The sequence below is a fragment of the Psittacula echo genome, assembly GCF_963264785.1.
Source record: "Psittacula echo genome assembly, chromosome: 18".
In the NCBI taxonomy this organism is placed as follows: domain Eukaryota; kingdom Metazoa; phylum Chordata; class Aves; order Psittaciformes; family Psittacidae; genus Psittacula; species Psittacula echo.
The window spans coordinates 810,732-835,157 of record NC_137754.1 but is presented as its reverse complement, the minus strand read 5'-3'; the positions used below and the strand labels follow the sequence as shown (position 1 = coordinate 835,157).

Below are 24,426 nucleotides of genomic sequence, written 5' to 3'. Positions count from 1 at the left end.
GCATGTCGGCGCTGGGCGCGGTGGAGGAGGCGGCGGGCGGGGGGGTCCTGTTCCGGCCGCTGAGCGCCGAGGACGGGGAGCAGCGGCCGGCGGAGATCGAGTCCCTGTGCATGAACTGCTTCTGCAGCGTGAGCGGGGCCGCGCCGGGCACTGCGGCGTGCGCGGGGCCTGGGGCCGGGGAGCGGGTGCAGGAGGCAGGAAGGAGGGTGCGGGAGGGGGGTGCAGGAGGCAGAGCGGGGTCAGGGCCCGCTGTAGGGGTTGGGTGTTTGGGGGTGTTGGCAGGACCCCGGCCCGGGGGGAGCGCAGCCCCAGGAGCCGGGTTCCCACCAGCCCCCTCGTGCCGCAGGGGGTGACGCGGCTCCTGCTCACCAGGATCCCGTTCTTCAAAGAGGTCATCGTCAGCTCCTTCACCTGCGGGAGCTGCGCCTGGTCCAACACCGAGATCCAATCCGCGGGGCGCATCCAGGAGCAGGGCGTGCGCTACACCCTCACCGTCACCTCCCGGCAGGTCAGCGCCGGCAGCACCGCGGCCCCGCGCACCCCTGCGTCCCTCCCCGCCTGCTCTCGATGGAGCAGTAAAGTGTTCCTGTTCTGCACCGCTCGAGCAGTAACATTGTTTGTTGGGCAGTGAGCATTTAGATCCCAAAATGGGCACATTCCTGGTGTGTTCCTGGGTGAATCGAGGCTGCTAAAGCCTGGGGCTAACATATGTGCTGCGTACCCCAGTGTGGTCCTGCAGTACTGGTCATGTCAGGATCCTAACGCTGCTCCTCAACCGTTGTCATGTGCAGGACATGAATAGGGAGGTGGTAAAGACCGACTGTGCCACGGCTCGGATTCCAGAGCTGGACTTTGAGATCCCTGCTTTCTCCCAGAAGGGAGGTGGGTAGGGGGGCTCTGTGGGGAAGGACCTGCCCTGGGTCCATTGGGTCACATAAGCTTGGTGGAGCCCATGTGTGGCACTGTGTGGTGTGTTTAACAGTGCCTCGCTTGTGTTCTCTTCTCAAGTCCTTACCACCATTGAAGGGATCATTGACAGAGCTGTGGCTGGCCTGGAGCAGGACCAGCCTGTCCGCAGGGTACGTGGTGGAAGGGGAGGCTCCTTGGCTGTGCTCGTTGTGCTCATCTGCATTGCGCACTGCTGGTACAGGAGTGTTCTGGGTACTCTGGTTTGTGCTGGTGCCTTCAGCTCTGGCTGCCCCAGCACTGGTCTCAAACCTCTCCTCCTTTGCAGACAACGGACCAAGAGGTGGCCACTAAAATAGATGAGTTCATTGGGAAGCTAAAGCAGCTGAAAGAAGTGCATTCCCCCTTCACCTTTGTGAGTACCTGGGGGTGCAGCCCCTTTCCCCCCGGGGGAAGCACAGGATGGGTTCCTAAAGCTTTGTTCTCCCATAGATCATCGATGACCCTTCAGGGAACAGCTTTGTGGAGAACCCTCGTGCGCCGCAGAAGGATGATGCCCTGGTGGTCACTCACTACAGGAGGAGTCCCCAGCAGGCTGCCATGCTGGGGCTGGAGGTAATGGGGAGCTGCTCAAGCTGTGCCATCACCCCCTTTGTCTTCTGGGAGGCCCGGGGTTAAGGAACAGGAATTAACACTGCTTTTGTTCCCTGCTGCAGGGAGAGGAGTTGGGTGAGAAGCCCGATGATGCTGCAGAGGACCTGAGGAATGAGGTGGGTGACTGCAGTGGTGCCCATGCCAGGGGGGCTGGTGCCTTTGGGCTGGATGGGCCTTTCTGATGCTCCTGTCTGCTCCTGCGCCCCAGGTCCTGCAGTTCAACACCAACTGCCCCGAGTGCAACGCTCCAGCCAACACGAATATGAAGTTAGTGCGTATCCTTGGAGTGGGGGCATGGATCATTGCCCCCCGTGGGGCTCTGCATGGAGGCAGCATTGGGGAGAGTCCCATGTGTGCTCTTCCTGCTGTATAAGGAGCCCGTCAGGGTGCTCGTGTGTCTCGATGCTGCTCAGGACTTGCCGCTGAGCTCCTGCAATGCCTCGGGAAGGACTGGGGCTGTTGGGATCTCTGAGACTTCCTTTGCTTGGTTTTTCCTTGAGTGTCTGCTCCAGAGATTCCGCACTTCAAGGAGGTGATCATCATGGCCACAAACTGTGACTCCTGTGGGCACAGGACGAATGAGGTGAGCTGGCAAACCCCTGCCCTGTGTGCTGGGGGGCAGTGGGCTTCTCTGCTTCCATGGGTAGGTGTTTCCAGGGTCCCTGCCCTCCAGGCTGGATTTGTGGATGAGGAGCATTGTGCTGGGGGTGGTAGAGCTATTTGTGGGCAGGGATAAAGCACACACGAGCTGTGTGCAGGCTGCGTGTGCAGCGTGGTCAACCTGGGTCTGAGTTGCCTTCCTGAGCAAGCCAAGGGGAGAACTGGGTCCTGGAGAGCTCTGTTTGGCCGTGTCCATGCCTGCTTCAGTCCCTTGGGTTAAGGCACTGTCCCTGGGCTTGGAGTGGCCTCTTAAAGCATTGGGGTGTTATTTAAGTATAGGACTCTGTGAAGCTGACTGTGAGTGCTCGTAGGTGAAGTCTGGAGGAGCCATTGAGCCGCAGGGCACCAGAATTACCCTGCGGATCACAGACCCCTCTGACATGACAAGGGACATCCTCAAGGTACGGTGCCTCTGGGTACCTGCCCTGCCCTGGGGAGGGGCTCAGTGGCCCCACAGGGCTCACAGGGTTCTTCCTCTGCAGTCAGAGACGTGCAGTGTGGAGATCCCGGAGCTGGAGTTCGAGCTGGGAATGGGAGCACTGGGGGGGAAGTTCACCACGCTGGAGGGGCTGCTGAAGGACATCCGGGACCTGGTGAGTGGTGCTGGGGGGCTCAGCCCCTCTGGGGGGCTGGGGTCTCATGCTGCACTGAGTGTTCCTGCTCTTCCAGGTGGAGAGGAACCCCTTCACCCTGGGGGACAGCTCTACACCCAGCAGGACCGGGAAGCTGCAGGAGTTCATTGGGAAGCTGCAGGAGGTGAGGGCACTCCTGAATTTCCATGCTTTACCCAACCACTGCTGTTGTTTAACGGAAGGCAATGCCAGGAATGTCTGGAGCATGCTGGGAATGTCCTGGTGCCAGGAGTGAAGGGTTAAGAGCACTAATACCTGGATGTGCTCTCTTTCCGCAGATCATAGAGGGAAAGGCAAAGGCTCACCTCATCCTGGATGACCCTGCAGGCAACAGCTACCTTCAGGTACCGTGGGAGATGGGCTCCTTGACCTGTTGCAAGCAGTTTGAGTGGAATTCCTTTGTTTCCCTTTGGGGGTCCGGCAGTGAGCAGGGAAAGGGAAGAACTGCTGGTGGCTTTGAGGGAAGGAAGATGGGAATGGTGTCTGTTCCCTGGAATCAGGGGCTGGGAATGTGGTCTGGTTCACATCATGAACCCCCTGCCTGGGTGCTGCTGAGGGGTCAGAGCCTGTAAGGAGCCTCCATCTCCCCCCATAGAACGTGTACGCGCCGGAGGAGGACCCAGAGCTCCGAGTGGAGCGCTACGAGCGGAGCTTTGAGCAGAACGAAGACCTGGGCCTCAACGACATGAAGACGGAGGGCTACGAGTCAGAGGGAGCCTCGGGCCGGTAGCCGGACCCCAAAACCTCGATGGAACGGGACTTTCTGGGGCCGGAGCCCCTCTCCCTGCCCGGGACACCCCTTATCGCTGCCCGGGGTTGCTGTTGGACGTGGACTCGGGGACCCTGGTGGGGTCCTGGGGGCCCCCAAATAAAGCCGCGTGTTGAATGAGGCGCCGCGTCCGAGCGTGATGGCCCCGCCCACCGCCCCTTAGCCACGCCCACTTCCATATCAGGCCACGCCCCTTCCGGCGGCTCGTACCCGCCGGCAGCTCTCACTTCCGGCTGGCGCCAAGATGGCGGCGCAGGGGCTGTCGAAGGCCGAGTACCTGCGGCGGTACCTGAGCGGCCCGGCCGCCGCCGCGCCCGCCCAGCCCCGCCGCCGCCGCAGGAAGAAGCCGCCGGGCGCCGCCGGCAGAGGCGGGTGAGTTGCGGGGCAAGGGGGCGGCGCGGCCGGTACCAGTCACGGCCTTCCCGCAGTGCCCGAGGCGGGCCGCGGCCTGGGCGCTCCCCCGGATCCCGCTTCGCTGACGGCGAACGCGGGCCCCTTTGCCGCTCGCAGGATGCGGATCGTGGATGACGACGTGAGCTGGAGCAGTATCGCTGCGGGCCAGGAGAAGGAGGAGGAGGAGGAGGACGAAGGGGACATGCCTGTGGTGAGCGGGAGGGGCTGAACGCGGTGGCACTGACTCCGGGCTCCTGGTGGGGTCCGGCCCGTGTCTCCCTTTGGGAACCCTTCTCATCGCCTCCTCCTTCGGGAGCGTCTGCAGCAGGGGGGGACGAGTCTTCCTGCTCTAAGCACAAGGGGTGAATGAGCTCCCTGCAGGCAGAAGTAGCCCATTCTTTACTTGTATCAAGTCTCACAAGTGCCCAAAGGATGTGGTGGGGCCCATGCAGTGGTTCTCAGGGCTTTAAAGCAGCTCTGGAGGCACGGCAGAAGGTACCTGTGCCATTGCTGGGAATGGTGGCAGCAAGGAGGTTCTTCGAGGGCAGAGGCTCTGGGAAGTGAACGATGGGCACACAGCAGTTGCTCAGTGCCATTATGGTTAGTTCTTTGTGCCAGAGGATGGAAATCCGTTCTTCCTCACCCTCCAAAGCTGCTGTTCTGTGTTCAGGTAGCAGAATTTATTGATGAGCGTCCGGATGAGGTGAAGCTCATGGAGGAATTCCGAACAAATGCTAAATGGAAACTCCTTGGAGGTGAGACCAGACCAAAGATATCTGTATCCTTGGAATGCTGACGAAAGCAGGGGCTGTGCAGCTCCCTGGTGATGGTGTCTTTCTGGTTGTTTTCCTTTAGACCAGAATGAAGACTCACAGAGTTTGGATGTTTCAGTCGCTGCCAAATCTGCCCCCAGGTACACGCTCCAGCCGAGAATCCTTCTGTGGGTGAACTCCTGTTTCCTGGTGGTGCCTCTCTTTTACTGCAGTTTCTAAGAGCTTTGCTGTGAAGTGTGAGAAGTGGCAGGGACAGGGATTCCCTTTCCTGTGCTGGGGGGGCTGGCAGGCAGCGCTCTGGGTTTCTGTGTGATAGGTGGAACTGCTGTCCCACAGGGGCCGTGTAAGGAGTCTGGGTGATGCCTCTTCTGAAAGCACCTGTGGGATGTTGGATGGGGCTTGGAGCAACTTGCTCTAGTAGAAAGTGTCCTTGAGTATGGCAGGGATTGGAACAGGATGAGCTTTGAGATCCTTTCCAACCCAAACCATTCCACAACTCATTCTGTATTCTGTGGTTGCACAGCATCCAGGCTCTCTTGTTTTCACCCTTGATCCCTGCTGCTGGCTTTACAGATCCCACTTGGGTTTTATTTCTAGCTTGGAGGCAGCAACCAAACACAGCTCTCACTCTGGTTCCTACCTTTTCCTCCCCTCGCAGGCGGCAGCGCCATGACTCCCCGGAGGGCTCCCCACCGAGGGGGCTGCGGCATGACTCCCCTGACAGAGACTCTCTGGGCCTGGATCCGGCCCTCGCTGGGCAGGACAGGAACAACTGCAGCAGTCTCCTGCCTCCCAGGCGCCAGCGCCACGACTCCCCGGACCCGTCCCCACCCAGAAAGAAGCGCCACGACTCCCCCGAGCTATCACCACCGAGGAGGAAGCACAGCAGCTCCCCGGATCTCTCCCCGCCTAGAAGGAAGCGCCATGACTCCCCTGACCTGTCCCCTCCTAGGCAGGAAAGGAACAACTCCTGCAGCCTCCTGCCTCCCAGGCAGCAGCGCCACGACTCCCCTGACCTCTCACCACCACGAAGGAAGCGCCATGACTCCCCTGACCTCTCACCACCACGAAGGAAGCGCCACGACTCCCCTGACCTCTCACCACCACGAAGGAAGCGCCACGACTCCCCTGACCTCTCACCACCACGAAGGAAGCGCCACGACTCCCCTGACCTCTCACCACCACGAAGGAAGCGCCACGACTCCCCTGACCTCTCACCACCACGAAGGAAGCGCCACGACTCCCCTGACCTCTCACCACCACGAAGGAAGCGCCACGACTCCCCTGACCTCTCACCACCACGAAGGAAGCGCCACGACTCCCCTGACCTCTCACCACCACGAAGGAAGCGCCACGACTCCCCTGACCTCTCACCACCACGAAGGAAGCGCCACGACTCCCCTGACCTCTCACCACCACGAAGGAAGCGCCACGACTCCCCTGACCTGTCCCCTCCCCGGCGGCAGCGCCACGACTCCCCAGACGTGTCCCCGAAGAGGGGCAGTTCAGCAGCAGGGAAGAGGAGCTGCAAGCCCACAGACAAGGCACAGTCAGGAAGGGCCCCAGGGGAGCAGCCTCAGCCCCAGCACGGTGTCTCTGACAAGTCCTCCTCATGCCAGAAGTGCCAGGCCACCCCAGACCTGTCCCCTCCACGGAAGCAGAGGTACAGCTCTGACTCGGATTCCTCACCACCCCAGAAGAGGAGGACAGGGTCACCCAGCCTGAGAAAGCAGAGGAGAACAAAAGGTGAGTGTGTGCAGGAGTTTGTCTTGTCTGTCCTGTGCTTTGCTGCCTGCCCACTCTGGGATCATGTCTGTGTGCTCCTGAGAGATGAGTGGTGTGGAATTGGCAGTCTGCAGGCATGGAATGGTGCTGGATAGATGGTAATTTGTGTTGGTACAGCTAGTTGTATGTTTTCATCAGCCAGACTAGAATTAACAAGAGTTAACTGGCTAAGGCTTAGGCATGTCCAGAAGGAGACTGGAGTTTAAATCCTGTCTCCAGGCAGTACATGTTTATAAGGATTCAGAGAATTCCCAGGCTCTTGTTGCATACCTGTCTTTGCCCTGTAGCTTGTCATCTCTTGAGGTCTGATTTTCCTAGGAGCTGACATCATGTACCTCCATTTTTAGTCCTTCTGTGGGACTAACTCTGCCTACCTCTGGGGTTTTCAGTTAGTGTGTGTCTTTACCGCAGGTGCTTCTCCAGCCACAACACAGCCCAGGCAGGTGCCCTCGCCTCAGAGGGGCCTGAGGCATGATTCCAGCTCCCCATCCCCACGGAGAGGCAGCCGGAGCGCCCCTGATGCAGAGCGCAGGCTGGGCCGTGTACACAGCGGCTCCCCAAAGCGTGGTCCTCTCAAACACAACCACAGCCAGTCCTCAGACTTGGATCTGTCCCCTCCCCGACGGGCTCTGCCAGCTGGGAAGGAGCAGCACTGCTCCAGGAGCCCCCAGGACCTCTCTCCACCTCGCCACCGTGACACCAAGGGATCTCCCAAGAAGGTAGACATTCCCCTTGTTGCACCTCTGGATCCTTGACAGCTTCAGCCAGCGCTAACTGTGACTTCTGTTTGATTTACAGGCAAACACGATGCTTTCGGGGGTCAAAGCCGGCCTGGTGTCAGCTGATGTGCTGCGGAGGGAACAGCAGGAGCTCAGGAAGCATGAGAGGAGTACCAAGCACTTGGAAGGTAGGGGTGTAAAACACTGCACGAGCACCAGCTCATTTTGTGCTTCCTGCTCTCAGTCTGTCAGAGCCTGGAATGAGTCAGGGGCTAAAATACCGAAGTGAGGGGCAGTTAGTCATGGAAATGTTCCCAAACGTGTGACTTGAGGCATCTGTCCCATCCAGAGGAATCCCGACACACTGAGACCGTCTTCCGAGACAAGTCGGGCCGCAGGAGGGACCTGGCTCAGGAGCGACTGGAGCAGCAGCAGAAAGCTGAAGCCAAGTCCGAGAGGGATGAGCAGTATGCCAGATGGGGAAAGGGGTAAGGGTCTGCGCAGCCCCCTGCACCGTCTCAGGGCTCTTTGGTCTCACTTCCAGCAGTGGTGTGTCACTATGTTCTGAGTCTGGGACCAGGAGACCACGTGTTCCATGTGCCCTGAAGACCCCCTCAGTTATTCCCTCTGGCTGGGTGTGCATTGGGAGTGCTGCATACACAGTGGAAGTTCAGGGCTGTGATGTGTCCTTCAAATAAAAGCGAGTGACGACTTGGTTCTGTGTTTGTTTCCAGGCTGGCGCAGGGGAGGCAGCAGCAGCAGAACGTGGAAGATGCCATAAAAGAGATGCAGAAGCCGTTGGCCCGTTACATTGATGACCAGGATCTGGATCGAATGCTGAGAGAGCAGGAGAGGGAGGGAGACCCCATGGCTGAGTTCATCAAAAAAAGGAAGGCCAAAGAGAACAAAGAGAAGAAAGGTTTGGTTCTGAGTTTCACCAATCTCTGCTTTAAGGCCTTGGCAGCATAGAAATGCAGCTGCTGTTTAAATGTGGCTTGGTCCTCAAGGCCTACTTCTATGGAGTGAGTGTAGCAGCAGTGTTTGTTGCTACTGGCTTGTTGCCAGTAATGGTCACTACTATTTGTTAGCTTGGAGAGCAGGATCTGGTGACTTAAAAATCGGGAGAGTCCGATTTGATTGTGTCTTTGGGAGTTCCCTCTGTGAGCTGTAGCTGGCTGTACACACACTGCTTGATGTACCTCTGAGGTGATGATGATATGACCATGGTTGCACTGAAGGAGTAAACGGCTCTATTGCTCTGTGTGTTCCTAGAAAAGCCCCGCTACAACGGACCAGCACCTCCACTCAACAGGTTTAACATATGGCCAGGGCATCGCTGGGACGGCGTGGACAGGTACGTGTCCTGATGCAGTGCTGTGTTAGAGTAACAGTGAACATGGATGAGCTTTGCCTCTAACAGTTCATGATGCAAAGATTCACAGCTACCAGTTGATGAGGGTGTTGCCAATAGTAAGGGCTGGTACTATCAGTTAAGGTGTGAAGAGCTTCAGAGATGCTACTGCAGATCGAGGTGGAGGCTGAGCCTCCAGTAAAAGTAGCAGAAAACTCAGAATGTCTCTATTAGGTTTAGTTGCTTCAGAGAAACTCCTGCCCAGCAGCCCATGGTGTTCTTGGTGGTGTTTGCAGGTCCAACGGCTTCGAGCAGCAGCGCTTTGCCAGGATAGCCAACAAGAAGGCGGTTCAGGAGCTCGCCTACAAGTGGAGCGTTGAGGACATGTAGGTCAGGTGAAGGACCACACACAGCACCACTCCTGGCTGCTGCCTGGCCAGAGCTGTGAAGAGCAGCCCATTCTGCCTGGACCAAGCCCTGTCCTCGGTGCTCAGCATCCCACTGGATCCTGTTCCGAGAGGAGAGGCTGAATGAAGGAGAGCTGCCAAAAGAGGGTTTCCCCATCAGCCTGAGGAGCGAGGACTTGGGGCAGTGCAGTGGTGGAGGTGCAGGGGCTGCTGTGTGCAGGAACTGCTCCTCTCGCTGGTGCTCCCCTTGAGACACTGGTTTCTGGGCCATTTGTTTGTCTTCTAACAAACTGTAGAAACATTTGTTTTCTATTTAATTGTTTGATGCCAAATGCTTTGTCCTCTGAGGGCGGTTCACAAGTCTTCAGGTGTCCTAAATCTCAGGTTGTTCTTCATGCTGGAGGCATTTGGAACACGTGGTTGCTGCAGAGCTGGTCCTCTCCAGTCTCTTCCAGCACTCTTTTCATGGGGGCAGTTTCCTGGGGAAGCAAACATGCAGAGGGTGTTAAAGTGCTTCCCCTGACCAGTCTTCCCTGGAATTGGAGGGTCTTGGGGCTTTGTTCCCTGGTTTTTATTCATTGTGTTCCCTTTCTAGCAGTCCTGGAGCCTGTGTGTACACTCGGAAATAACAGCTTGCTGTTTTGGTACTTGATTCTGTGTGGTGATGGTTCTTCAGGGAGGGACGAGGGGAGTCAGTGATGGTCAGCCTGTTGGTGCAAGGGCTGTGTGGGGCTGCAGGGCACCAGCCAAACAGGGCACCCCAAGAGGCACTGCTTCTGTGATGTAAAACAATACTGTGGACTTCCTGAATTCACCTTAGTGGGAGAGGTGCTTCCCTGGGTAGAGTTTGTGCCTTCCTGCCTGCCCTGATTGGATGTGAGGGTGCTGTAGGGCAGGTCTCTTGTTTATTATCAGGTACTTTCTTCTTAAGCTCTTTTTCTATGCAATAAGAGCATGGGAGAGCATAGGTGATGCCGAAGTGGAAGATGCATCTGATCACTATTGGCAGCAGAGCTGTTGGGAAATGCTGTGGGATGCTCTGGGATGAGAGGGGTGATGGAGATGGAGCAACTGCTACAGGAAGTGGATCCCTTTATTGGCGCTTGTGGAGGGGCCGCAGCCCCCGTCCTGGCACCGAGCAGCCACTGTGATTAGCTTTAAGCACAGAAACTGCATATGAGAATCTTAATTGAATTTGGAGCTCTGTCATTCACTGTCACGGCAAGCGCCGAGCACAGTAATTATTATGCAAATGAGGCAGATAGAGAAATGATTAATAATTGCACAAATTAGAAATTATTGTAAACATCCTGTGAGTAGTGATAAGTGCGGGAGGAGGCTGTGAGCGCGGGAGCCACCTCCGGATCCTGCAGCCCCATCGCTTCATTACTGGGATCAGCAAACCATGCACTGGAGCTGTGCAGTGCTTGGAGTGAGTTGGGTTGGAACTCCACGGAGAAGGTGGGTTTGGAGCTGGTCTTCTGTGTGGAGGAGCCGGAATGCTGCAGTGCCGCTGTGTCCCTCTGGTACCCGGTGCATCCCTGCTGGCACCAGCATCCCTGTGCAGCTTCACCCCTGAGCAACCCCAGAAAGCACCTACTAATGACTGGTGGCTCCTGCTCCCTCCGAGCTGCTTTGTCTGGCATTTGCTGCTAATTGCACAACACTGTTTTCCCCTCTTCCGCTGTTCTGTACTTTTGACAGTGAGCATGATAATAATAATAATAGGCTTACAGCAGCTAATAGGCTTACGTGGTGCATTATTCGTGTCAAGGACAAGCAATTAAGCCTGGCCTCACACATCATAATTAGATTTTTGTTGATGAGCTCATGGGTAGTGTGTTTAGTTCAGATTAAGAGCTTAAGGCGGGTGTGTGACGCCGCTGGACCCCAGGACCCTGCACGTGGGGCCAGATGGAGGGATGGATGCAGGGAAGGAGGGATGCAGGGATGGATGGAGAAGGGCTGCTGGGCTCAGCTGGTGCCTTGGACAGCTCTGCCTTCTGATGAGGGTGAACAGAGGTGCTCTCGACCTCCTAGTTTAATGACTCCAGCAAAGTGGGCTCTGGCAATGCATGCTGTTGTTGCTGAGGTCTCCTCTTAGTTTGTAATTAAAAAGAGCCCCTGATTTGTCACATTAATTTCTGTCTAACCAGCAGCAATCCCAGTCATGGGTGCTCAGAAGGGCCTGGTGTCTGTGTCCCGTGAAGCACAGGGATGGGGCCATGGTGGGGTACCCCAAGGTACAGGCCCCCCAATTCATTTTGGAGGAGGATGGCTTCTCCCACTGCCTCCATCATGCTGCAGGGCTGGAATGAATATCCCGAGAGTGACAGGTTAGTGATTGTATATGCGTATGTGCGCTTTCCCTAATTATTCCGTAATTAGGGACACACAGAGATAAAAATTACTAATAATATTTACTCTAGACTCCCTTTTTTCCCAATAACCTCTCTCTCTCCTGCTCATTTGCCACGTCTTGGTGGAAATAACTTTGCAGATCCCAGTTAATGAATATTTGTTAATGCAAGAGCATTCCATGCCGGAATATCCAGAGGGCATCCTCTCTCTGCCTTGTAATCTGTTTCACGAGATATTTAATATTTATGGTTCCAGAGCCTCGTGAATAAAGAGCCACCCGCAAACCCCCAGGAGCTCAGGGGCTGGGGATATTTATGGCGCTTCCTCTTTTCCTTTTCAATTACAATGACACCTCACATAATTAAGTGCTAATAACCTTGTTAATCTAAAATTGATACTCTTTCTCCTGGCTATCTCTTAATAGAATTGAAAACAGATTAATAATCAAGGCTAGGAGACACTGCAGGTGATTAGGGAAGAGGGGACGTACTCTGGCCCATCCCGGAGAGGATGCGGGAGCTGGACATGGCTGCTGGCATGGGCCATGCCAGGGCCGGGGCTTCCCAGAGCTGCCTTTTCCCTCCTGCTCCTAACACAGCTTAAATGTTGAAGACAAACAGGGATGTAACACTACCTCCTAATGAAACTGTTTTATGTTAATTAATTATGTATCAAGGCTCATTTCCATGCGTAGCCCAGCTCCGCTTCCCTCCGCCGAGCCTTTGATCTGTCAAAGGCTAAATGGGAGATAAATAATCAAATTGAAAAGCAGCCTGGATGGAGATAAACATGGTTGAGATGTGTTATCTGGTGATTAGCGCCGGGCACTGAGGAATAGGGCTCAAGGTGTGGGTACTGCTGCGCATGCAGGGCATGGGAAGCTCCCTGTGCCTCGGTTTCCCTGTGTCCCATGAGTCCTGCGGCTGCTCCAGGGACAGGATCCCTGTGCATGGAGAGGGGCTCCAGGGCATCCCAGAGACCGGCTGCTCATCCTCTCTTGAGGAGGCTGTGGAGGACTTCATCTGCACAACACTGGTGAAGAGTTAAGTCTGCAGCATTTCCTTTTGCAGGCAACGAAAGGTCCCCCAGGCCACAACCGGGGTAGCTGGTATGGACCCAGTTCTGGGGTAATTTAACCCAGTCTCTAACCATTTGTTGCACCTAAGTGGAGGCAGATGTGCATCCATATTCATTTTGGAGGCACTTCAGAACTGATAACTCCATCAGTCAAGCAGCCTGGGCAGTGCATGTGCAGGACCTCTACCTGCTTGGCACCTCAGCCCTGGGCTGCTGCAGCCATAAATCAGGTGTTGCTCTAAGAGTAAACACCCTACAGCAGGAATTACAGATGATAATTGTGGAGTGCTTTATTGCTGTAATAAAACTGGAGTGTTCCAGCCTGCAGGTAATTACCTGCTAATAGATTTCTTCTTTAAGGGCTCAGTGCAGAGAGGGGCTGCGGAGCTGCAGACACCCAGGGCTCTGCGGTGGCACCGCTTTGGGTGGTGGGTGCAGGGGCAAACACCCCACTGCGGTCCCCCAAGGGCCTCTTTCTGATGGGGACATTGACTGGGGGTGCAGAGAGCACATGCTGCAGCAGGGAACCCCATTGCAACTGCAAGGTGGGGAATAGAACCTCTTGGCTGCTGCTCATGATTCAGCCTTCCTTGTCCTGCTCATTGTGAGCAGAGCAGAGCTCTCTGCCCCTGTGTACTGTGCCTGGAGGTTATTCCAGCAGCAGATTAGGAGAAGGACTTTGCATCAGCTCCTTGGGGCACTTTGATGGCGATGTTGTTGTTTCTCTCCAGGTGTGCTCAAGTGTGATCAGCCTGTGAGCAGAGCAGGGCCAGCGCTGTGTCAGATCCATCCTGCTCAAGTGCCATGAGGTCTCCAACCTAGAAGAGCCCTGTCCCAGGCAGGGGACATGAGGACACTGCATCCCTCTCCCAGCTGATGCCGCTCAGGTGAGCACCATAGTCAGACAGCAACAGGAGGGAGCCAGCCACAAGCACGGATGCAGCACTGGGTGTCCCAGTGCCTCAAGCCCTGCCTCTTGCTGGATGCTGGTGCTTGCATGATGTGCCAGGGGTGCCTTGGCAGAGCCATCCACAGTGCTGGTGCTCCATGGGACCTGCTGGGGCTCTCAGTGGTGCCACAGCACAAGCTGAAGCCAACCGGCTCCAAGCAGAGCGGCGGCTCCAACCCCACGCCGCTGCCTCTCCTCTCGCTGGAGCTAAGCACGGAGCAATCAAAGGGAGCGCACGGAGAGCATTGTCCCCTCCAGTCTCGCCCCAGGCCCTGCCTTTGGGCTTCTGAAGGCTCCGCTCCAGCGGTGTCAGTTCTCATTAATCCACACATCAAAGGGGAGCTGCCAAACATCCTGCAGAGCTCGTGCTGCCTTCTCCAGTGCGAGGGACAAGCAATGCAGTGCAGAGCATCAGTGGGGTCCCCTGGGTGGGCAGGAGAGGGGCTCTGACCCTTTGCATCTCACACATTGAGCCCCAAGGGCTGCGGTCAGTGGAGCTGTGAAGGGAAGGTGCGAGATCCCTTCTGCACTGAAGTCCTCTGTGCTCCGCTGTCCCTGCGAGCCTGGGTTTCCCTGCTTTGCTCTGGCTCAGCATCCCTCCAGCGAGCTAATCAGGTCAATGCATTTTTAACGTGGCATAGGAAATCTTTATAGTTTTTGTCAGACTCATTCTTCTCCCCCTCTCTCTGTCGGGGCCTGGGTTATTTAATGCTTCACCACGCTGCTGACTGTGCGTTTTGGGGCTGCGGGATGGGCAGATGGTGCAGGGGGACCCATCACTCCCAATACATCACCCACTTACAGCCAGATCCATGGAACAACCCAGGTCCCACTTCCAGCATCTGTACAGCGGGGCCAGATGTACTGACACAGCGAGAACTGCATTACGCACAGACCATGTGCTTCCCGTCTCTGTGCGCATCCACAGCTTCTCCTGGTGTCCAGGGCTTCATTCCCACCCCGGGAACGGGCTCCATGCGTCGTGTGGCTGCAGGTCTCACCGTGGCCAGCGCTTGTGGCTGTAATTGGGTGGCAGCACACAGATGGTGGTGGGTGCCTGCCGGGTGCACTGACACAAAGGGCTGCTTTGTGTATCGGGGTTTATCTTTCCCATTAATGGCTTTCTAAATTGGTGGCAGTGGAGCAAAAAAACCCAATCTGAACTCGGAGCATGCATGATTACTATTGTAATAACCTTGGTTAATAAGAATATGATGTGGTGTTAAGCTGGGGAAGAAAACACGTTTCTCATTAGCCTTTTGATTAATTACTCCACATAATTTCCTAGGGGGACATGCCTGGGACTGATTGCCTTTGCTTTTGACGTGCGGAAGTGGTTTACCTTCACTTAATAATTTGCCTGGTGACATTTCAATGGCAGTGCTCAATTCATCTCCAGTCAGATGGAGGCAGCAGTGCCTCGGCCTCCCCTTGCTCCTCCAGTGCTGGACCCATGGTCCTTCCCTTCCCAGTGATGCTCAGCTGTGGTACCTGGAGCAGTGGTGTGCAGCTGCGTGGCTGCTCCACTGCCAGGATCCAGCTGGAAAGAGGGATGTGTTTGCAGGACTCGGAAGTGACCAATTTCCTTCCTTGCTTTGGAATATACATATTTTACGGGAGCTAAAATATTCCGAGACCGTTTGATGCTGCCACGTGGAGCAGCATCGAATGCAGGCGGGAAGGAGGGGAAGAAAGGAAACGGGAGCAAGCAGCGATACATTTGTTCCCCTCGCTGAAGATGGAATTAGGCTGTGTATTTCTGCATCATGAAATTACCCAGAACATTGATCCCCATTTACTGCTTCGGGAGCAGGTGCTTGGCTTGCAGCTCTGCACAGGGCCATGTGATGGGGCTGTGCATGGGAATGGTCCTGGTGGCACCTCCTGCCCCTTCTCTGCTCCACTCTTGCCTTGGGGCTGCCCAGGACCTTCATCCCACCGCTCACCCCTGTTTGTAGCATATAGTAATAGGGCCCAGCAATTGCTCCTTGCAGGCAGGTTTCCACTGGGGCTGGAGGGAAGCTGCTTTGCTCTGCCCCCGTTGAGCTGGGTTTATAGCTTGGTACAATAAGAAGCCAAGGGGCGGTTCTGCCTTGGCTCTCTGATTCTTTCTCTCTTATGGCCAGTGCCAGGCGAGTCCCCTGATGAATTATCCCAATATATATTCTGTCTGCAAAGAAAACACATATCATATATATCTTTGACAAGTTATTATTTTTCCTCATCAGAATATGTGTGCATCCAGCCACGACACAGCTCACCCTGTGTGTCACTGCTGTAACCAGCTCAGAGGAGCACAGCATCTCCATGCCACCCTGCGGCCCTGCCTGGGTGTGATGGGATGCTCGAGGTGCAGGTTGGGGTCCCTGCCATGCTCTATGTACCAGGCTGTGCATGGCTGTGAGCAGCAGAAGCAATCCTGTCTCCACCGTAGTGCCTTTAATGTTTAACTTAAGATAATAGCTGTTCCATCTCTGCCGGTTTGAAACATGATCTAATAGGATTCTTACAACAAAAGTTGCTAAGCAGCTACGACATGATTTACTAATAGAGCCTGAACGTGCTGTAACTGAGATGGAAATTAATTTGGTGATGAGGAGATTAATGTATGGAGCAGAGCATATCCTTGCCTTTAAAGGGCAGGAGGAGCTATTGGGATGAGGCACTGGGTGAGGCCTTTGGGGAAGGTGTTAAAGCTGTTTAACCTCGATGTCTCCTCCCAGACCTGGGCGCAGGGCGGCTGCCTGCTTCCCTGTGACATGCTGGGTTCTTCCTCATGCCTTTGTTAGTATTGTTTTGCTTCATGTCTGCACACACCTGAGCATGGTGTTTGAGGAGAACAATCCTGCTCCGCCTCCCCATCTCCAACCCGCCTGAATCCTGGATGGAAGCAGCCCAGGAGGGAAGCGTGGGGCTCACAGCCTGCCTCTTTTTGTTTGCATTGGCTCTTCCCAGCAGCAGCTGTGCATCCATATTTATGGCTGGGAGGAGAAGGAAACCCGGCGGTGATCCCAGGAAAGCAGAACGTGTTGTAGTGATGCTCCCGAGGGCGCCGGCTGACTGGGAGCACAGCTCTCATGTCCTGGCTGGGGTCATTGCAGGGGGCAGGCAGGAGAAATAGAATGAACATGCTGGGAATGCTGCAGGGGGAAAAGGAGCTGGTGGCCAATTGTCTTTCCTGCTGAAAGGAGGGAGCAGGGAGCTGATCACCTCCTGCTCCATGGCTCTGTGGCTGGGATGCGGTGGGAGCAGCCAGCTTCCCATGGCACCCAGGTGAGTGCTCCCTACCTCTGCCTGCTCCCCTTATGCCGAGGCTGGGGGGACAGTGGAGGAGGGGAAAGGATGAGCACCCCAAAACCTCTCTGCACAGGAAGCAGAGGGCATTGGGCTGTTGGCATCAGCATCTCGAGCATCAGGGAGCACATGGGCATAGTTCGAGGGCATGAGGTCCCTGTTCTGAAGATGCGGGTAGGATTCCTGACAGAGGGCAGGGTGTGAGGTGAAGAGAAGCGTGCGCCTTTGTTTCTTCTTTGTGCTTTTTTTCCCTCCCTGAGTTATCTCTGGTGCAGCTTTGCAAGAAGAAAAGCTTGTGGGCATCTGTGTTTCTGCCTTCCCCAGGGACCATCAATATGCAGAGCCTGTTACCTGGGCAAGGGCCCTTCACTGCCTTGGTACTGTCAAGGTTATGCAGGGGACTGTCCTCAAGCAGAGGAGGGATGCATGGGTGGGATGGGCTACCCGGAGGAGCATGAGGATAAGGATGGGTGTAGGGTTAACGCCAGTGGCAGGAGCTGCTCCCAAATCTGGGGTGCAGTTATTCCCAGCAGGAAATCCACCCTCCTTCCCTCACTGGATGGAGCAAAGGCAAGTGGGTAGCAGCCCCGCTGATGCTGGTGCTTGACATCCCACTTCTGGTGCTGGGATGAAGGCAAATATTTGGAGACGGGCCGAGGCCGGCTTGCACAGCATTCAGACAGAGTCGCAGCCTCTCGGAGGCTGGGATTAATTTGAGGGAATTTACTGGTGGAGTTTGTGGCAGATAGAACAGTTTGCTTATTTCACACTTGTGTGGCCACCTGCTACGAACTGTTTGTTCAGTTTCAAATTCTTTAATTAAAATCAACATAAACCAGATTGAAAACATCCCAAGAAGGGGCTGCTTGATTTGCTGGAGGATATTGCAGCAGACGAGCCAGAGTGCTTACAAGACACTGCATCACTGGGGAGCACCCACGGCAGTGCTGGGTACCGCAGGCCCAGTGTTGAGGGCAGCCTGCTCCAGGGCACCTTCCCTTGCCATTCCTCACCCTGGAGTGTTCAGGGGAACCTTCCCTTCTTTATGTGGGTGCTGCTGCCTGAGGCCGGCAGTGCCCGGTGTGATGGGTACAGGCGCGAAGCAGTGCCTCAGCCTTTTGCAGCGCTGATTAGAAGCCTCCTCCAACAACCATCAAAGCCTCAATTAACAGGGGCCGCTCGCACCCCTCTTGCAGAGCCCAGATAAGAATAGAAATTTCCCTTGGAAATGGGCTTGTGTTTGGCTGCGTGTGCGGGGCTGTAAATGACCTGCTCTGTGCGGTGCCGGAGAAGGGCCGGGGACAATTACCGTGCTCTTTGGGAGCCGGTTATCTGAAGGAAACAGGCGCGCTGCTATTTAGCTGTCTAATATCCCAGTGGGAGGGGAAGCAGAATTAAAACCTGTCTCTTTTCAGAGCCGTTTGAATCTGAAGGAGGATTCTTCCTTTATGTGGCAGCTTTTCATTTGAAGGGGCGTCTTCCTCTCTCCCCCATTTACATGTGGCCACCAAGAAGGACAGAGAGGGAAGGAGAGCTGAGATGGAGCCCCACCACACCCCTGTAAGGATGCAGGGATGCTTGGAGAGCACCAATTGGCCTCTCTGTATATTCATCTTGGTGCTGGTGTCTCCTGCACCAATGCAGGTGAAACAACAGCAGCCACATGGTGCAGAAAGTTAATATATAGCCAGGCAAGTGTTTTAATAACAGGAAAGGTTAAAACCCCCTCTCAGGCTGCACATGGGCTCCTGCCAGCTTGCGCGCTCCTGCGAGCCTGTGAGACCCAGAGTACCATGACTGTATTGATTCAATTATTCTCTACAATGTAATACCCTGCATTTGTGTGATAGCAACAAACAGAGTTGAAAGACATACAAAAATAAATGATCTGAAAGTTAATATGGCTGAATGAGCAGCTCTGAATAAGAGGAGAGCGCGCTTTGGTTTTACATTGTAAAATCAATAGCGCGCAGAACAATGTCCTAACTTCCTCCAGGGACCCGGAGAGGACCTGCCTGAATTGATCACTATGCAAATGCACTGAATTCATGAAACCCGCATCGCCGGGTAATTGATGCTTCTTATAATTACCTCCGAGTTATGAGCTTTTAGGGGATTTCATTGATTCCTGCTCAGGGAGCGGGTGAGGGCAGCTTCCTGGAAGCACTGCCTGGGCTCAGGAGGTGATGGCTGCAGCATCGAGGGCTCCCCACATCAGCAGCTGATGGCATTTTGGGGGCCTTGTGAAAGGTGGGGAGACAACGGCTTGAATCTCAACCCTGCCAAGCCCAGAGGACCCTTATAAGAGCAGAGTGGATGCATGGGGCTGTTTCCTGAGCCTGGCATCCCTGGGGACAAGAGGCCCATGGGGGTGCTGGTGGCCAGTGTGCGTGTGCCATGGGAGGATGTGGCAGCGCTGTGCCCTGCTGACAAGTCACATCAGCAAAGGGGTCAGATCCAAAGGGATAACAGTGTTACACAGAACGTTATTTGAGAAAAAGGGCTAGGCCGTTGAGCTCTGCAGACTAATTAGACTGAGTTGGTGAGCTCATCAGTATTGTGCATAAATAAGATTGAGAGCTAATTGTGGGCTGTTTGATGCCCTCCGTTAACTGAGCTGTCCCTTGCAGAGGTGGTGTGGCTGGAGCTCCAGAGCCCAGGAGGGGACGTGGCCATCCCCAGACCTGCTCACAGGTATGAGGCAGGAGGTGACACTGCTCCTGGAGCCTGTTACCAGCGCTGTCACCTGCGCATCACACAGGCATCACTCCTTGTGCTGCCCTGATGCTTGCGAGGGGGGACCAGGCACTGCCTCACTGCACAGCCTTCATTAGCCTGGCGTGGCAAGGCCACTGCTTGCTCCCAGGGTGTTTCTGATCTCGTGGATTGGGTATTTTTAAGCATTCTTTTGAAATTGCTCTACCCTGAATGAATACATAAGAGCATGGATCTCTCCTAGAACTGATGGATGTATCCGACCAGGCGTCCGCTGTTTTCTAGCCCCCTCAGACCTTGGTCTCTCTGGTGTGTTCATCAGCAGCGGGTGCTCTGTGGCTGGGGCCCCTAGGAGTGATTCAGTGAATGGGTCTCTCACTGGGTTTGTGGCCAGGCAGGAGAGAATCTGGTGGTTTATGCAAAGGGGTTTGTGCCAAACAGAACAAAGGATGAGTGGTATGGGCTGGATGGAAAGTAAGGCAAGAACAAGTCAGCTCAGGTTCTGAGGTCCCTGCAGCCATCGCTGCCTCTGGAGAAGCTGTGTGTGATGGCTGGGGTTTATCAAATCAGATGCAGTGCTTAACAAGACACAATTCTGGCTGTGTCGTGGTGGCTGGAGTGCTGGTGCTGCCTCTTTACAGCTTTTGTCCTTGCTCTGCCATGTTTCATATCTGATCTTTTCTCTTTTCTCCTCTCTGCTTCGCTCCATTTATTCTCCTACCTCACTTTTCTTCTCCCACTATCTCCTCTGCCTCACCCTCTGCTCTCTATCCACTAAATGGGTTCTTCACAGAACCTCTTCATGCTCCTCTGGACCCTCTGTGGGCTATGTCCTTCTCACCCTCATTGCAGGGCAGCTTTGGCAGCTTCCTCCTTGCCAATCCCTTCTGTGGTAGTGCCCATCCTGGTGCCCACACCGCTGCCGAGCCGCCTAGCACCGCGCTCCCTCTGCTTCAGGCTCCTCGTCTCTGTCTCCAAGGTTACACAAACTGCTTCCCTCTCCTCTCCTGAGCTCCCAGCGGGATTTCCAGATGCCGTTCACCATTCGGGGTGTGTTTCTCATTGCTTTTCCTGGTTCTCCCACACCTTCCCCCTGAGCCCCACTGTGCATCTCTGCCCGTCCCCATCGCTGGAGGTGCTGCCCTGTGCCGGAGCTTCCCGTTGCACACCCCATCACCTCAAACAACGACAGAGATGTAACCGCCATCCTTTCTGTGTGATCTTTCAGTTGTTGCAGCCTGAAAAGTGATTGCAGGGGGCGGAAGAAGCAAAACAAACCCCAAAGCCTTTTCCAGATGTACGAGAAGCCTGAAATAACTCCGGCTTCTCTCTCTGCAATAACAGGAGGGGAACATGAGCAGATGTTTATAGGTCATGCTGTGTGTTTTTCCCCCTTTCTCTTTGAGGAAGGGTTTATTTCTCTCCGGTTTGGTTGAGAGCTGCCTTCTCCTTCCCACACCGGTGAGAGCAGCACAAACCCCCGCTTGGTCCCGGGGTACCGGCGCGGCCCCGTGTGGGAGCCGGAGGCAGGGATGCTCCTGCGGCGAGGGCACTGTAAATGCAGGCAGAGAGGCTCAAAGCCACGGCAGGGACCCCGTGGGGACGGGGATGCTGCATGGGCAGCCCCGGGCTGTCCCCGCGGCACCGCGGACGGGAGGTGGCAGTGCTGCACCGGCGCGTCCCCAGCCGCCGCCGTGCGCCGCGCCCGCGGGTCGCTGCGCTGTTTAATTGCGCTTAATTACAGCCCGCGGCCGCTCCGTGCCCCCCGTGGCCCCGGGAAAGGCCGGCTCCAAGCCCCTGTGCAGAGGCGCTGGTCCTCAGGGGCCGCGTTCACACAGGAAAGGTCTTCAAACAGCAGAGGCTTCTCTCTGGAAGCTTTTCTTGTTCTCCAAGCATTTTTAAGGGGGGAGTTTGGAGTGGAGGAGAGTTTAGACAGATCTGATTCCCCTATCGCAGACAAACACACCCGCCTTTCCCTGCCTGCGGATCAACAGGACATGTTCCAGGGAAAGATCATCTCGAAAGAAATGGATTTTCCCCCTACTGCTTTGCCATTTCTGCTTGTATTTCTGAAAGCCGGAGTGATGGGTTGTGAACTTTGAGGAGCGATTTCTATTCTTCTCTCTCATCTGACATGTGGGCAGAGGAACTGCGAGCCTGAATAACAAGACAGGGCTGAAACAGCTCGGGGGAGGATGCTGAAGCCGAGGCAGCATCCTCCTGCCTCCAAAAGCATCTTCTCCTCCAGCGTGCTGTAGGAAACCTGGCTCAGGGTGACGGGTGGGTGCTGGGAAGGGGCTGCTCTCACCCATTGCCCTGCCTGGGTGCCCAGCTTGGGTCCCTGTGTGGCTGCAGCCACCTCTCCTCTGCTAATGGCAGAGAGCAATAAACACACAGCAATCCCTGCAATACAGCGGCAGCGTGTAATTAATGACTTAGGTACCAAATGACTCTATGGATTTCTACATTAGATCCACATTAACGTGAGATGGTCTGATCTCAAGTGATATTAAGGCAACAAATGCCTAAGGATTAGCGTGAGCGGGCAGCTCTGTGTCTGACACCATCCCTCCCATCACCAGGGATGTCCCCATAGGCATGTTGGGATGCTCCACCATGTCCTTCCCCTCAACGGGTGATGCCTGGCCAGGTTTCTGTCCCACTCCAGGCTGTCCCAGGGCTGTTCCTGGGCACAGTGCTCTTCCAGCAGGTCCTGCTCTGCTGCACTGGCTGTGGCCACAGATGGAAAGCCAGAGAAACAGAGATGAAGTTTCCAAGCTCCACCCAAACTCAACACCTTCCATGTAAGCAGCCCCTCCCCCCTCAGCCCTACAGGCTTTTGAGTTCTGTATTAAACTCTCACTCTACTTTTGGTGTGACAAATGATTGAAAAGTGTAATTTGAAAGCTAAGCTCCCCATCACACTCCTCCCTATTGTTTATTTGCCAGCTCCAAAGTGGTTGGCTGCCAAGGAAAGTAATCAGAAGGTAATAGTCTAAAATGGGATGAATCCCCAGAGCTGCCAGCAAGCTGGAAAACTACAACCTCGGAGCTGCCTGCGGTATTCATGCACCGAACATAATTGTGTAGAACAGCGGAGCTAGGATCAAACCTGGGCTGACATTCTGCGCCGTGTGCTCGTGCTCGCCGCGGTCTGATGTGGTTATTAGTAACTTGCTCAGGGGCAAGACAGCCCGAAGAGTCTCAGGGAGGGATGCTGGGAATCATTTGCCCATGCGGATGAGACAGCATCTTCCCAGGGCAAAGCACATCTCTTTGGTGCCGTCCCCTCCCTCCCTGCGTTGCTCTGACTTCCCCTTCTTGCTGCGAAGCGCTGATGTTATTGAGTGTGGCAAGTGGCAGTTCATTAAAAAGTGGGAGCAGATGGGGAAGGGATTGTAGAGGAAGATTAATGATGCGCACCGACAACTGCGTCGGCCCAGGTTTGGGAGTAAACACAATCACGGGAGCGGGCAATCCTCCTGTCAGCTCCGCTCTGCTTAGCTGGCCCAGAGCTCCCGACAGGGAATGCCGTGGTGCTGCAAGAGCAGAGGGGCTTGGTGACAGCCATGACGTGGCTGCTCATGGTGGGGACCTCAAGTGATGCTGCTGCCAGGGGCTGGGAGCAGGGATGATGCCGGGTGCCCATGGTTATCGTGGCACTGCCCTGCCTGGGAAAGTGCAGTGTGAGCAGAGCAGTGGGGGCTTGCAGACACCATCAGCTCCACCTCCTCCTTCCATTCTTTTTTGTCCAACTCTGCTCCCAGTGTCCGGCTGAGCTTTGCACCCTCTGGCTGGCGGTGCTGGGGCCTGGCTCTGGAAGCCGGTTGGCAAATGCATGGTGGTGGATGCCCAGTGTGAGACAGAGCCCATTGCGCTGCCTCCCTGCCTGGCTCCCATGGGATGCCGGCCATGGCACATAGGGCTTCCTTGGGCAAACAGAGATGTCAGTGCTGCACAGAGGAGCGGGCCGCTCATTAAGCACCTAAGCCTCTGTCAGCAGCCCCTTTTCCCCACCATGACAAAGTTCACCTTTCCCTACCTGCTTGGCTCATCCCGGCCTCGCGTCTCCTCTCGCTGCTGACAGAGCTGACCTATCCGCCAGGCTTTGCTGTGCACTGATAGAAAGGCCAGACAGCAGTGAGCATCTCTGCCGCTGCATTTAAATACAGGGTACATCTGCCTTGCAGCAGGACGCGGGCTCCTGCCAGCCTCCCCTCAGGAGGACAAGCCTTTCATTATGGATGTGACTGTCATTTTGCTGCAATTTACCCCAAAGTGCCCAGCAACTTGTTTAAGAGCCAGCGGGGAGGGAGAGGAGCGCGATGGGGCTGCTTTGTCACTGTGTTAAGTGATAGTGGGGGAGCCCCCCTCGCCAATCCCTGGGGGATGCCACCCCTTGGGGGCTGCAGAGTAAGAACAGGCAGGATGATACCGAACCCATAGATCCATCCAGGCTGATATCCCCGCTGATGTAACACCATAGCTCAGGCGAGGCTGTCACTGTGACCATCCCCTCCTCATGCACCACTGCAGCCACCCAGCACGCAGGGGATGCTGCTGAGGAGGGTCATTGTCCAGCCCAGCCACTGCCAAGGGCATAAATAATTTAATAAAGGGATGTTGGAAATCATATTGTCCTAAATAATATAATAAACACTAATTTACTCCCATTTATCTCCTGGAGTTTTTTCTGAAAGCGGTAATCTTGCATCTTCTGCAGTGATGGATTAGCAGGAAGGAAACTCGGCTGGGGAATAAAAACCCACATCATGTAGTTTTTGACATGTTATTATTCAGTTTTATCTCGGGTTGCTCATTCCTGGGCCATTACTCATGTTCACTGGGATGTTTCTCTCCCCCCCTGCATTTATTTACTTCTAGCATGACCAGCAGCAAAGACGCTGACAAACCCTGCTGCCTTTTCCCCAGTGTTAGAGGGGTGGGATGCGCCTGTGGGGTCTCTGTTGGCACCGGGGGA

General features: G+C 55.2%; 2 protein-coding genes across 6 annotated transcripts; both read left to right on the top strand.

The window, feature by feature from the left end:
- Positions 1–2: 2 nt before the first annotated feature.
- ZPR1 (ZPR1 zinc finger) lies at positions 3–3,583 on the top strand (the record flags this gene model as incomplete). Its single annotated transcript, XM_080631570.1, has 14 exons — positions 3–128; positions 347–508; positions 792–882; positions 1,009–1,079; positions 1,235–1,321; positions 1,399–1,521; positions 1,623–1,676; positions 1,769–1,835; positions 2,073–2,143; positions 2,532–2,621; positions 2,703–2,813; positions 2,890–2,976; positions 3,131–3,196; positions 3,448–3,583. The coding sequence occupies 14 exons, from the start codon at positions 3–5 to the stop codon at positions 3,580–3,582; spliced, it is 1,341 nt and encodes a 446-aa protein (XP_080487696.1). The 3' UTR covers position 3,583.
- Positions 3,584–3,848: 265 nt separating this feature from the next.
- Positions 3,849–24,108, top strand: BUD13 (BUD13 homolog). Of its 5 annotated transcripts, none has more exons than XR_013958199.1 (12): positions 3,849–3,993; positions 4,132–4,225; positions 4,685–4,769; positions 4,870–4,954; positions 5,446–6,533; positions 6,984–7,291; positions 7,371–7,479; positions 7,641–7,779; positions 8,026–8,210; positions 8,564–8,645; positions 13,219–13,374; positions 14,725–24,108. XR_013958199.1 is itself a non-coding variant. In XM_080631569.1 (11 exons), the coding sequence occupies exons 1-11, from the start codon at positions 3,866–3,868 to the stop codon at positions 13,232–13,234; spliced, it is 2,319 nt and encodes a 772-aa protein (XP_080487695.1). In that variant the 5' UTR covers positions 3,849–3,865; the 3' UTR covers positions 13,235–24,108. The 5 variants fall into 5 exon arrangements, 3 of the variants coding, with proteins under 3 accessions (XP_080487695.1, XP_080487694.1, XP_080487693.1); XR_013958200.1 differs by lacking the exon at positions 14,725–24,108 and adding an exon at positions 14,241–14,412; XM_080631569.1 differs by having other exon boundaries at positions 13,219–24,108.
- The last annotated feature ends 318 nt before the right edge of the window (positions 24,109–24,426 follow it).

Bases quoted from the DNA above. Each gene is read 5' to 3' on its own strand.
- BUD13 (XM_080631567.1), top strand. From the start codon at position 3,866: ATGGCGGCGCAGGGGCTGTCGAAGGCCGAGTACCTGCGGCGGTACCTG. The intron at 7,480-7,640 runs GTAGGGGTGTAA...TGTCCCATCCAG, and splicing joins GAGTACCAAGCACTTGGAAG to AGGAATCCCGACACACTGAG. The intron at 8,211-8,563 runs GTTTGGTTCTGA...GTGTGTTCCTAG, and splicing joins AGAGAACAAAGAGAAGAAAG to AAAAGCCCCGCTACAACGGA.